Genomic DNA, 14,309 nt, shown 5'->3' on the forward strand with positions numbered 1-14,309 from the left:
CGGGCCAAGGGGGCTGGGAGTGAGAGGCATGATCGCCTTGGGTGGACTTTTCAGCTGAATGCTTCACTAGACATTACACTTATCTGGGGTAAAAGGATGACTGAGCATCCATTTAATGCCATTTGTAAAAACCCTGTCTGGCTGTTACGGAGATTTCGTTTGGTTAAGTCCCTTACATGATATATAAACCATCTGTGTATATGTGCCTTAAAGCTGTTCAGGGCTTTTTCCATCAGAAATGCCAGTTTGTTGATATCAACAAACTCATTAACTCAAAACGTGTTTTTAAACAGTCCAAAGAGCTCTTTTTGTCCTGCATTTAAATATTAAAAATGTGGTTTCAAGTTCACTTTTCATTTAGAAATGTGAGCTATTATGAATTGCAGCTGTTTGGGTTTTGCCTTCCAATTTTCAGTCACAGATTTTGAATCTCCGGTGGAGGCAAGTGCAAGAGCAGTCCCTGGAGCACGGAGCAATCATGGGGCAGAGCCTGGAGCTGGAGGAAGAAATGAGCTGGAGCAGAGAGAGATGCTGGGGATAACGAAAAGAGGGAGCTGAGAAAGCTGGGGTGTAAATTTGAGACCAAAACTAAGACCAAAACAAGGCACCAACTCCAGTGGCCATGCCATACTCCCGCACACAACCAGCAGCAACCTGCAGTGGGAAAAGAGTTCTCTCAGATACGCAGAGTGATTTCTTTGGTTCCATTTTTCAATTTTTGCATATTTTCAAGCCATGCCCCAAGAATATTAAGCATCAAGAAATCAAACAGTAGGTAAACGTGCCAGAATTAAGGTTGCTGATACGAGCCCTCCTTGGGTCCCTGTGCCATTGCCCGGTGCTGCTGCCTCCATCGGTCACAGACACCCCCCTTCAGCCCTCAAACCTCTTGCTCAGGTGTCCCTGAGCCCACGGCCAGTCCCACAGCCAGTCCCACAGCCTGGACATTGCTCCCTTTCCTGCTGGAAGTTCGTTTTCCTATCCAGCCTCCCCCAGCCCATCCTGAGGGCAGCTGCTCCGAAGGGAAGGACTCTTCGCACCCCACGTCCCCTATTCAGCCATGGGTTCTCCTGGGAAAGAGGAGCCACCCGAGGAACTACCACCTCCAAAACAGCAGCCAAGAGAAGAGTTAGCAACACACGGCAGCCAGCCCACATCCTCTCGCCATCAGGACCAAAGGATCCGCTCCTGCCTGCAGGAAGAGCCTTCCCTGCAGCTCGTCCCAGGCAGTCAGGGCAGTCGTAAATCTTCCCGCTTTTATGAGCCATGAATAGGGCCCTGTCTGGCCTAACTAGGGCATGGAGAAGCTATTAGACTTCAGAGCAGGGGCCTTGAAACACATGCCTGGGTTCATCAAAGGAATAATGGAAAATATTTTGTTCCACATGGATTTTTAAGTAACGATGTTATTTCTAGCAATTAGGGGTTTGCAAGCTGTAGCTGTGCTTTTTGGGTATTGTGGAAGGAGGGGATGTGTCTTGTGATGGAAGCACAGGACTGAGAGCTGAGGAGCTTGGTCTGCTTCCCAGGCAGCGGGAGCAGAGGGGAGTCACTGTCTGTCTGCACGGGCAGCTCTCCCTTGAAGAACAGCCCGTGGCTAAAAATGTACCTGTATCTGCTGCTGAGCAGCTCTAAAGTGGCAATGGAAGGAGAAATAGTTGTGAAGTTAGAAGTAAAACTGCCTGGGCGCAGCAGGGCAGGGGCTGCCAGGCTCCTGGCAGGGCCCTGCTCTGGGCTCTGCCTCTTTGTTGTCTCTCCTGCTGCTCCTGAGGCCTCTTGTCTTGCTGGAGAAGAACATTGTTCATCAGGACAAGTCACCTTCTGCCCCAGGTAGGACCAGCTTGGCTGCTCCAAAGCTGTTGTGGGCTGTCCCCGGGACCCTGGACTCAGGCTCCTCCATCTGCTGCTGAGTCCAGTTTGGGACATTTCTGTTTGGGAAGTAATTACCAAGTGAAGGTTGTGGGTTCCCTATTGACATATTTGTATATATTTGTAATTCACCATCATTGTTACTACTTCTTTAAATATATTATATATATATTTTTCCCAACCTTAAAGTCTCTCTCTCTTATTCCACTTTTTATCTTCCCTTGGGATTGTATGTATGTTATTCCCGGAATAACACGGAGCATCTGTCACCCGGTTATTGGCTGAAACTGTAGCAAAAATGAAATGGGCTTCAAGTACTTGAACTACAGTGAAATCAACACTGTTCACAGTTGGAGCTTATGGTTCCTTCTCACACTCTCCCTTGTCTGTCACTTCCTATCTTCACCACCACAGTGTCATATTTTCAGAGAAAGTCAAATGCAAGTGTAATTAAACTTTCCTTTTATTCCTTCCCAGCTACCTTGAGATAGAATTAGATACTCTATGTATGTGTGTGTGTGCATTTAGCTCTGCATATGGTGGAACCTGTCAGGGACTGCATTTCAAAACACTGATCCAGTTCCTGCTAAACGTCTGTCGTCTACTGGTCTGTCCTGATTTGCTGCTTGTTTTGCAATTTGGAAGGGATGTAACAGGATATCTGTGGCAAAAGGACACTGAATTTTTTTACAAGCCCACAGTGCATTCAAATTGCAGATTAAGACTTTGAATCAAGTTTTATTTCCTAGGAAGCTAATGTATTGCCAGGGTCCAGAGCCTAAAAGGAAATGAAGGAGAAAGAAATGGTCATTATTAGATAAATTATAACTAGCATTGACTGGAGGACTCAGAAGATCTCCTAGATGCTTCCCTGCCAAGGAGCTCTTCTTTCTATGCAGTCTTCTGTACAGACAATTACTTTTTAAGTACAAATATTTTCAGTTATTAAAATATGTTGTTTCTGTTCTTTTATATGAGAAATACCTAGTTTGTGAATGTAACCATAAAATGTAAGGCCCAAAGTAAGATGCCACTTTGACCTTGTGAAAGATTTTTCCTTCTGTTACTTTTGCCATTGCTTTATTCCCTAGCAAGAAATAATGTAGAAAAAGGCTGTTACGATGCTGTAAACATTGAGACTGTTTGTGCTTTAAGAGCTGGAATGACCTATGCTCAAATACCATCTAAAAGGGCAGGAAATTGGATGAAAGATTTTTTTAAGGCCTTGTATTAAGTTTTATGAGAAGGTAATCAGTGCAGAAGTACTGCACTTGTGGACTTTAGCTTTCAGTGCATTTTTCATCAGCCATACAGGTTTCTCTGTTGCTTGTGGTGATTGTCATTTCTCATGTCAAATCAGATCATAGTTCTAGATTGTTCAAGCAACCTGCTATGTGTGTGTATAAATATATATCTCCAGCTTCAAGCTGCAATAGCTAAATCAGCACTGGCCAGATAGATGCATAATAGCATTATTACTACATTGTGGTTTTCATGTCATTCCCAGCTCTGCTTAGCTGGGGTATCCGTTACAGCCTGCCTTTGGATTTATTGCATCAACCTTGGAGCAGTACATACATCTTCCAGTGGGCAATAGTTCTGAAATGTGTTCTTCCAAGTGTTTGCCAGTTCAGTCTGATTTACCTTTTTTTTCTAAACTTCCTCCTCATTTATCACTGCAGGCAGCTTGTATTGGACCAGGTTACTTAATTGGTTTGGCAGGATTTGCTGGGATCCTTTCCCTAATACAAGCAGTCAGGAAAGCTGCTCGGTTGTCATCTTTGTTGGTTTTTTTTTCTGGAAAATATTTTGATCCTAAGGCTAAAGCTTTGTATTCCGGACAGCACCAAGAGGGAATATCTCTAAGAACTTGTCACTCAGCCACTGGGGTCCCATGTGGTGCGTCTCCTTCGAATGCCTGCCAAGGATCCAAATTTCCCTGGATTAATGTCTTTGTGGTGCACAAATAATGCTTCCTTTGATTCTTAAGTAAAAGCTGTCCTGAAAGTCATCAAAAGTCAGTATTGCTCCAATACATAGATCAGCCAGAATTTTAAAATGTAGGTAAACTTTGTGTGAGGGAATGTGGTGCTCTCTTTTTTAAGGCCTTGGGAAAGTCAAGGAGAATTTTGCCTGTAGTGTCTATTCCTCTAAATGGTCTCTTTTGTGGTGTCTTGGTTTTAAGAAATCATCTCTTGGATCAGCCTTCTGGGAGGGATGAGTCAAGGGTCACTAGCAGTGATGGGCAAATCACTCTGCTCTGCAGAAGGAATGTCAGACCAAGGGGAAGATATGAATAAGGAGGAAGAACTTATAAACCAAAAAGGCAATCTACTGAAGGAATTCACCTGGTGTTTGAAATAGCACTGTGAAAAGAATTAACACACTTTCACTTTCTGTACTATGCAAAGAACTAATTTTACCTTTTGCGTCCATCTTCTCTTTGAGCAAAACCAAATGGAGTTGCCATCTCTAGTCAATGAATGCTTTCAAAAGCTGGCTTGGCAAGGCTATGAAGTACAAATTAATTACGTTTTATTGGTGTTAATTAAGAGGCATCATCTTGGAAAATTCATCACTAGGGTTTAGTCAAAATCCAGTGGAAAGTTTTTATTAGGATTGTGTGTATGGGTTTTACTTCCATAAGAAAACAGAATTTATCTTTCAGATATTTGAGACAGACCATTCCGTTAAGGCTACATCCAAAATGAAGTGATAATGGTGAAATATGAGTGCAAATATTGACTTTTTTTTTAATATCTATTCCAGGCAGAATATGAAATTGCTCCAGATGAAAAGCTGGGAGAGAAAGGAAAGGAAATCATGATGAAATACCTCACCCCAGAGGTAAGGGGCAGCCAAAGTGGCATTACTGAATGAGTGCTCCAAGGCACATCTTTGCTAAACAAGATTGTTACAGGCTTTGTAAACCAGAGTCCTGAAATTTATGGTGGCAATCTCCAGTGAATAAACCTACAGGTCTTACACAAACAGAGAGGAAGAAAACTCTAATCCAATCCAAAAATTGACTTCTATGGATGAACTTGAGCCCATTGTGACTTAATGTAAACAGGGGGGCTTTTCTGGTCTCTTCTTGATGTGCAAGGCTCTTCATCTGTAGTGTAATGCAAGAGACTTCAGCTGTTACCAACAGATGCCACAATTACTTCCTATCCAGTTCAAAAGATGTGGTAGTGTTTCATATACTGTAGTGTAGAAACCAGTGGCAAAAATGGTCTTTGGTGACAGATATGGTCTTTGGTATACAATTTCCCACTCCTCCCAACCACTGCTTGCCCCGGGGTAGCCAAGGAGCAAGACTGACATGGGACAGTATGGTTTGGAGATACTATCTCCCACTCTTATTCCCACTGCTGTTGGTTCCTCAGTGTTGAGTCTCTTAGGGCTGTTGGGAAAGGGAGGAGCTCATGGTAGGAGCTACATCCACAGGGTGGCACACCAAACAGACCTACAGACCTGCTCTAGGAATTTTGGACAGGCTGCACTGGGACTAAACCTTTTGGGGAGTTCTTTGATCATTTGCTGACCGTGTTTAACTTTGCAACAAAAGTCACTGCCAGTAAGCAATCAACATCCAACTTAAAGAGAAGTACAATCCTAGGATTTCTCTTAAGTTGCTTTCGTAAGACTAATCAAGACTTACAATTGCTGCTTCAACTGTTTTACAAGAGAAATACATTTGACCTTCAGGAGAATTAGTTGCATTTTTGGCACATGTCTTTCTAGAGCATTTAAATGGTACAATATGTTTTGGAGGTGCAGGGGCAGAGCAGACCACTTTTCTTCCAGTCAGTCATTTTCCTACAATAAATTTCCATGCATACTTTCAGTTATCTCAGGCTGCATTTTGGGATCTGCTTTCATTTACTGAGCCTGGCTAGTTTCATGTGCAGCCATTGAGCACTGCTAGTGTGAGTTCCTGCTGCCCATTCTGTAGGGGCATGAAGTTCCACTGCTTTTTAAATCTAACAGAATGAAAATTTGTCTTTAATTTCTGTCAACAGAGGAAAAAGGGACAAATACTGAGGGAAAATATTTCCCACTGTTCTAGTTCTAGTGTTTTGCTGATATCAAGACTAGTAAAGTGAGAGAATGACAGTACTGCCTTGTTTCAGCCAGTCTTGGTGCAGGTTTCCAGATGCCAGATCCTTTCCCTGGTGTCCCATAGCACTCTTGTCCCATGGCCATCCTTGTCTCTTTGTGAGCAACCCCATAGTGCAGCTGAAGCACATGGAATAGTTTATTGAGGTAAGTAAATGTACAGTGAATACCAATCTGAGAGCAGTTGCTTCTTCTTGAAAAAAAAGTGGTGGTGTTACAGGAAGGGAAATTGTTGGAACTCCAGAGCTGAAGTTTCCCTTCTCTGCTCTTCATATTTGACCTGTGTGCCTGGTTTTTCGGTACATAAAATAGACATTAAGATATTTCCAGTCTGTTCTGAAACTTTTCTGGTATTTGCAAGCTACCTTAAGGTCTTTGGAGAGAAGGAAACACAAAGTTGTACTCTTTTACTTGTAATCTAAAACTGCCCAACTCTGGTGTTGCTTTAATGTCTGCATTGGTCTTGCTGCACTTTTTTTCCTTAATGGGAAACTTCTGCTTGTTCCTAGAGGGATGTTTAAGCTCTGTGTAGCAGAAAATACTTCCTTCAGGCAAGGCTGCCTGTGCCATAGCAATGGCTTGAATATCTTCTCTAAAAGGTTTCCCACACAATAAATGTTTAAACTAGAGCAAGGCCTGGATTAATTTGATTTTTTTAGATATCTAACTAAGGTATTCAGGTTAGGACTTTAGTTGCCCCACTGTCCTTTCTTGTCAAGAGAAATGAGAACCTCCAAAGGACAGATTTTAAGGCATTTGAAGTTAGTGATTCAAAGCTAATTTAGATGCTTTCAGTCAAGAGGGATGAATCTGGACCATCAAATGTCCTAATGGAATGTCATCCTGGCCAGCATAGAAACCTCCTCTTCATTAAGAGCTGCATTTCTCCATTTAATTATCAGTCCCTTGAAAGACACAAATTGCAGCTCATTCCAAAGTCTTCTGATTTCAGAGGAATGCTTATTTTAAGTAGGTGTGTGTCTGTGCTTCAAAGAACCTGATTATCTTGATATAAAAATAGTATGACATACAGCTTGACTGATAGAATAAAATTATAGGTTTAGTTCTTGGACAGATAATTCAGTCTTATAATGAGAAAAGTATTTTTCCCAGAGCACAGGATCAGAAGCAAAATGAAAACAAGAGATAGACCTTATGCTCTTTAATATTTATAAATGATTTTTAGTTCTTGCCTAGATTTTTAAATGTCATACATATTTAACATACAATGTGTCAGTATATCATCATTCTAGAGGGCATTCATTTGCATAGGAAACATGCACTTTATTTCATAAAACATGCTACTTGCACAGCAGAAAGGAAAAGAAAACATCATCTTTCCCAGATGAACAGACATCACACCAGTACTTACAGGCTCATGTGGCTCATGCAGCTGCTGTCAGCAAGATGGAGCCACACCGTGCTGTGCTGTTAGCAGACTCAGGAGGTGTGGGAGCAGTGAATTCCCAAATGTGAGAACATTCAACATTAGCCCTGAGGCTGCTAAACAAGCTCAGCACTTGCCAAGATGGTCGAGGCGGGAGGCACTTTTTAAAGTATTAACAATTCAGGCTCTTTGCAGCTTTAACACCCTGAAGAGCACTTACATGCTTGCTGAGGAGGTTGAGGAGACATCTAACAGCCTTTTGTTGTGGTTGATGCCAAGGACAGCATGAGTGGGTCAGGCTTCCACCATCTCCCTGGCCTACAGGCAACAGCAGTGACAAATTCTGAGTGTGTCTTGGCACCTGGAAGGAAAAATGTGTGGTTCAGGCCTCTCAAAGAAATGGCATGTAGAAACAACCTCCATAGGGATGTGGTAGAGTCCTTATCAACTGGAGGTTTTCAAGAAGCTTTTGGATGTGGTGCTAGATAGTATAATCTAGGCCCCCTTTTCCTTGAAAGACTGGACCAGGTGATCTTGAAAGGTCCCTTCCAACCTGGACTGCCCTATGATTCTGTGTAGTCAGATCATCACCTAGGAAGACATTAATATTCACTCTCTCTTGCCTAAAGTTAGTTGAAACATTCGTACCCAACAGGCCACTCTGAACTACTTGATGGGAGTGAAATGTCAGGGGTACATGTTACCTTCACACTGAGGATACCAAAATACAAGCATTTTCATGGCATCCTTAGCAGCTTCACGTGAGTGGTGAGCAGTCAAAGCTCACAGACAAGGTGTCCTGTAGCTGAAGACACCTTCCATCCTTGAAACATGTTCTGAAGATAGATTAACCTGCTTCTCCAAGGACCTCTAACTATGAGCTGTCTACTCCTCAGGGGCTATGTGGGGACGAGCTCGGGTGAGAGGGCCTTGTCTGCTGAGAGGAAGAGACCCATTGAGGCATGTGCCACTTCAGAGCTATGATCGGAAGGGAACTCCACTTGCACATGGCCTTTGCTTAACAGGAGCAGCACAATGGTTGCCACGCTGGCAAGATCAAGGTTTCTTAACTAAAGTCTTGCTTCTTCAAGAGAGATTTTAACAGTTTCCATGAAAAAGGCACTTAGAGCTGCCTTCTTGACTTAATAAGCCTGTAGGGCAAAAGTCCAACCCACAGGAAGTCTAAAATTTCTGAGGTTGTGAAATATGATGGTAAAACTGCTAAAATGAATCAGTCACAAATATTTCTTTCCTGGCTTTTCCTAATCTCAACAGTCGAGTGGGAGTGTTTCAGTTTTAGGTTCCAGTTCTGTCTGTCAATGGAAAAACCCTCAGTGCTTTGTGGAACAGTTGAGTTAAAGTGATCCCAGCCTGGCTTCATTACCTGGCTGCTGCTTGTACCAGAAGAGCAGAGATATGTTTTCACCTTTGTACTGCTTGTAAATTAGAGTTTTGCATCTCTGTGCACCATTTCTGCCTTCCTGCCTGACAGGTGCCATGCCTTACTCTACTAAATCATTAGCCCACTATTTTCTTTCTCACTGTAAATCACCTTGAGATACTTTGAGAGACACTGTATAGAACTAAATTGATTTGAAATGGCTCTTAAGGCAGTCTCCATGTGCCATTATAGTTTATATTCGGACTCAGCTGGGTACTAAAAATGTTACTGAATAGGATGCCTAATGTGCATTGTTATCCCCATTAATATATTTCACAGAATGTGAAGAACAGGGACAGCATTACATTTCTTATCTGAATTCCTGTTCGGTCTCCTTTCCTCCAGGAAATGCACAGAAAAGGCCATGTTTGCAGTTTCTTTGCTGCAAGAGGATAGCTGGACACAGCAATAACCTCCTTACTCCAGTCTAAAGCTTAGCAATGGGTATTTTGCTAAATGAAAATATGTCTTTGTTTTTATGAACAATTATAGGATAAGGAAGGGAGGGAAAAGTCCCATGAATGGGAAACTGGCTGACCAGCAGTGCCTGACCTTTCACTTTTGTATTGGCTAAAACGTGTTCTTCTGTCAAATCAGTTCTTTATGGAGAAGAAAACATTTATGTAATATAGGTGAGATGAAATTAAAATGATAGATGAGCCCTTCTGCTGGACAAAACCACACTGCTGAGCCCAGGCTCCTGCTCACAAACACCCTCTCTCAGCTCTGTGCTTTGTTCAAGTGTAGTTTTCTCCTTGCACACCATTGCTTTAATCTTGGTGCTAAGGATCTTTGCCTTTGGTTGCTCTCTCCTTGAGATTTCCTTTCTCCTTCCTATTTTCACCACCAAAAGAAATGCAAACTTTAGCGCTCAGACTTCTGCGTCATCATCTTTGCTGGTCACTAAAGCCTTCCATCTCCCAGAAGGAAAGTTTCTTGTGTCACTTTTTAATGATTCTGGATGAATTCTGGAAGGGCAGGTCATACCATACCAAGAACTGGATTCAAGTACTGAGACCTTTTCCTCTAACTGTGTAGTTTTACTAAATGCCTTCTAGAGAACACGTTATAATTAGTTTTTGGAATGGCCAAAACAGAAGCTGAATGTCACTGCAAAGGAACCTCTGAAAGAGAGAAACATTAAGCTTCTGTAAAGCAATCTTCAGAGTTTAATACAAGGCAGAGGCTTTGTGTTTTGAAAGGTGAGCCTTCAGGGACTCTTTTCTACATTGTTACCCTTCTTGTACAAATTCAGCTTATATCACTTATATCCAGCAAGTCATCTCCATCCCCCTGTAAGCTTATTATCTTGCTGCTAAAGGCCAACACAATATCGCTTTTCACTGGCTACAGTGGATGGTCCCTTAAGGCTTGGCCCAAGAGTTATCTCCACAGCTAGCTTTCAGATTTTTCTAAGCCCTGTGCATTTCATTAATGACCCAATTGAAGTAAGCAATGAATGAAGTGCCTGTCTGAACACTGTGTTACACGGATTCAGGATGGGCTAGAATTATTTACTTGCTCAAAGCGTTATTCACTCTGTCCTTCGGGTTCCTATTAGGACAGTTTTCAGGTTGCCAAATACTTAAGTAGAAATCCTGGCCTTACTTGAGCCAAGGAGAGTTTTGCCATTTAATTAATTACCCTGAGACTTTACCCTTTGACTCGGTGGATTTTTCATCTCCCGTTTCTATTGACTTCACTATTCTGCAAGCACCATTTTAGCCAGGGATGATAGCATTACTTAGGCCTCTGCTTTGCAGCTAGCATAATCAATACATAGTCCAGTCTCCAGAGAAATCAATACATAATTCTTGTTGTTTTTTCAGAGACAGCACAATCAATATCTTTGCTGATCTCTGTCTTAGTCCAGGAAAGTACCTTTTTAGCATACTTTCTGCATAAGCTCATCTTTCCGAAGTTCAATTCTGGGAAAATATCTGAGCAGCTGAACAGCAACCTTGTTACTCAAATTAGTGCTTTCTAATCAGAATTTATTTTAATAAGCATTCTTCTGTCACTGGGGCCTGGCTGTAATATAGTGTGGCAGAGGAATCTGAAAAATCAGAGGGTTGCCTTGATTAGGAGTCCCTTTACTGTGGTCTCAGACTAAAAGGCATTTTCTCACGGTTTGCTCAAGTCCTATTTCCTCATCCTTTACCCACTGTTTATAGTACAAATGTTAGTTAACTAAACACTTACTGAGGATTTCTGTCTCTTGCAATAGTGCCAAACTGCACGGGAGCCTGTGGAAACAACATGGAGCCTGCTCTGTCCTGGTGATGCTGTCCCAGAATAGGTCCTTGGGCAATCCTGTGTCCTGTCCTTTAGACTTCAGCAGGGCTATGTTTGCAAGGCATTTGCTCAGACTGGTTGGGCAGGACTCATTAACTGCACTGGTTTTATGTTAAACAGTGCTATTAGTTGAAGCTCTACTTTTCCCTCATTGTTTTGGAAAGGTTACTCGCCCAAGGTCACATGCTTTTTAACTGTTTGTCATCTGTGATCAGGAAAATAATTTTGATTACTTGGTCAGTGGGCAAAAGCCTTTTTGCTTCCCTGTGTTTGCTGGAATTACTGACTTGACCCTTAGGAAAATGGAAACTTGCTTCAGCTAATTGATGTCAACCACACATGTAAACCTGGCTCACATCTGTCTGCTGTGGAAGGGCAGGCCCCCCAGGCTGCTCTGACTCCTCTCAGAGACTAGCCAGGGCATCCAAAAGGGCTGAGGACACTGCAAATAAAGAGCTGCCTGCTCAGGATTATCTGAGAACAGGAAGGATGTACTTGTCTGCCCATGGCTAATGAATATGCTCTTTATAGTTTCCTCCTCTTGTCATCAAGGGGTCATCTTTTCCCTATCCCCTCTGCACACCCCTCATCACTTATCCTCAGTTTGTATGGGTTATCCAATGGCCAGGGAAGTTAATTCTAAGCATTTAAGGCTCATTCAGCTTCCTCAGAAACAGCCTCTTCTGCCTGAAAATTTTGCCCACATGGGGAAAAAAAGGAATGGGCCTTTTCCAGCTGTCTGGGACACTGGCTTGCAAGACATCCAGAAATCTGCAGGAGATGGCTTGCGTGCATTTGCGCAAAATGGCACTAAAATAGACCTCTGAGTCCAGCTCCTTAAACTCCCAACACACAGACTGCAGCCTTGGTTTTCCAAACGCAGGGAGACATCTGGATAGGAGAGATGAGGTGCCTGTTCCTGCCTGCTGACTACAGGGAGCCCAGGGAGACTTTGTGTGTCTCATTTTTTAGATGATTAAAGTGCAATTATGAGGTGAACTCGACACTCGGTGTAATGCAGAATATATCAAATCACACTGCATGGCAAATCCACACAGGTTTCTGTGCACCATTTCTCAATGGTACAGGAGCCCTTTGAGCACCTCACCTCCATGGGCCTTCTAACCAGCTGCTGCAACTTGCAACAACTTTCCTGGTTGAGTCAGCTTTAGATTTCTGAAGCTAAAAGCAAAACGGGTCAACAAATGTTTCTCTGAGGTCAGGATTCATTGTGCTCAACTCAGAAGCAGTAGCAGGCAACCATATGCTTGACCCCAACAAAGAGAATCAAGAGGCATGTTCTGAAAATGGAAGTTAAACATACCTTGTTTCTCACCTGATACCCTCTGAATAGAAATTAGTATTCTATAATACAGAAAAACATTTAGAGATTTCAGTAGCTGAGTAGCCTCACAAGAATGGGCCGGGGAAATTCAGAGCTGTCATCTCTGGCTAGGATGATGCAATTAAAAGAATCACTAAGCCAATAATGTTGGACTGTGTTATTTTAACTTGGAACCAGGAATCACAGTATTATCATAAGGAATTATTTAAATTTCACAGAAAATAAATATATTTCAAGTCATTAAAATATCACTAGAGAAGTGGGAAAATTAAGAAAATAAGATTTAAAAAACAAAGGTCTTTTGGTTACAAATGGATTTAAAAATAACCAGCATGTTTAAGTTGTGGATATATGTCACTTCATCCTACTCCTGCTCAGTATTTTTTCTCCAGTAATGCAACTATACTTATAAAACTCAGGTGGCCTGCATGCCAAGCCTCAGCTTGTGTGTTAACTTATTTTTTAATCAAGCCAGACACTGACCTGAGTAAAAAATCAAGCCTATAGCAAATTTATTATCCCAGCACAGATGCTGTTTGTCCAGCAAGCAAAGCTGGGCCACTGCAAACAGTGTCATCTCCTACAATAAATGTCTTCCCCCTGGATGCTTTGCTGATGGCTGTTCCCACATGATCGTTAATGGATCGTGTGACACAGGTGATTAGGGAATGCCCTGTTGCCAGCAGTGCTAGGCAGTGATTTTGTTTGCTTTAGTGGGTGTTTCCACTCTTTCTGTGAGTGGGCCACTAGTTCCTGCCTGATGTTTATTTAATTCACTTCCTACTCCTTTTCAAGACCCTCCCAGAGTCTCTTTTGGATTTTCATTTTTTCATTAAAGTGTTTCCTCAGGATTTTGGCATGCTAATGGAAAAATATGGAGGCAAATCCTGCAAAATCCCACTGCAATTGGTAGCACTGCATCTCTGGAGTGCAGCCTAGGTCAGGCCTTCATGCATGAGCTGCCTTTATGCAGAGCAAATAGCTCGTGGGCTTCAGTGCTAAGATCGCTTGGAAGGGAAGGGTTACTCATGTTTACAGGCTTATGTCTCAGAGGAGTGAATTCAAGCAGTGATCTGTTTGTTTTCCTTCAAGAAAGCCATTCAATAATGTTGAGGTCGTAAATGAGTGTTTATAGATTTAGGGATTTATTTATTTTTTAATGGAACAAATGACATTTGGTTTACTAGAGGAAGCCAAGCTATGACTATTGCAACATAAGGCTGCTTGCTAATGTTTAGGCTATCCATCAGTGCAGGAGGACGTTGAGAGGTAGAACAGCTCTGATAAGAGGCTGGACACTGGATGCCATCCAAACCTATTAAGCACACGTGATGAGAGAAAGAAACCTATGAACAGAAGCTTTCAGGGTTGTCCTCTTGTCTTTGTTGCCACTAATGTAGAGAACAGTGTTCTTTTCCAAAAATGCTTTGTCAGACCTCCCAAAGCAATGGCTTGGTTGGGTTGCTAACAAAAGAGGTTACCTTTCAAACTAATGACACTTCCCAGGATTGTGTGAGTAATCTAACTTTTGAGTTGCTAAAAAATCCTGGTTAGGATTAATTAGTCGTCTATTCTGTTTTTAAGCTGCCTTCCTCATCCTGCCAACAGCTACTAGTACTGGTTATTTCACCTGTGTTTTCATCCTTTACTCTGTGTGCAAAACAAGTAAAATGTACTTTCCCTTCCCCCACTTTTAAAGCAAGCTTTTATAAAACAATTTCAGCTGGCTAATTTATGAACACCCCTACACCAATAAACCTGTGTGTCTACAGAAAGCAGGAAAAATTTGTTTTGTTGGCAAAGAAACCTCTACAAGGAGGTTTCCAAAGAATTATTTTTAAAGTTTGGGT

The 14,309-nt window shown here is 42.2% G+C and overlaps 1 protein-coding gene across 1 annotated transcript in view; it reads left to right on the top strand.

Moving 5' to 3' along the window:
- GRK5 (G protein-coupled receptor kinase 5) overlaps nt 1–14,309 on the top strand; it is a gene marked incomplete at its 5' end in the record, with an annotated part of 93,990 nt that overhangs the window by 42,288 nt on the left and 37,393 nt on the right. The window contains 1 exon segment of the mRNA XM_010003969.1: nt 4,639–4,716. Within this exon segment, the coding sequence (XP_010002271.1) occupies nt 4,639–4,716 (78 nt within the window).

This window comes from Chaetura pelagica, unplaced genomic scaffold (assembly GCF_000747805.2).
Source record: "Chaetura pelagica isolate M959 unplaced genomic scaffold, ChaPel_1.0 scaffold248, whole genome shotgun sequence".
Lineage (NCBI taxonomy): Eukaryota > Metazoa > Chordata > Aves > Apodiformes > Apodidae > Chaetura > Chaetura pelagica.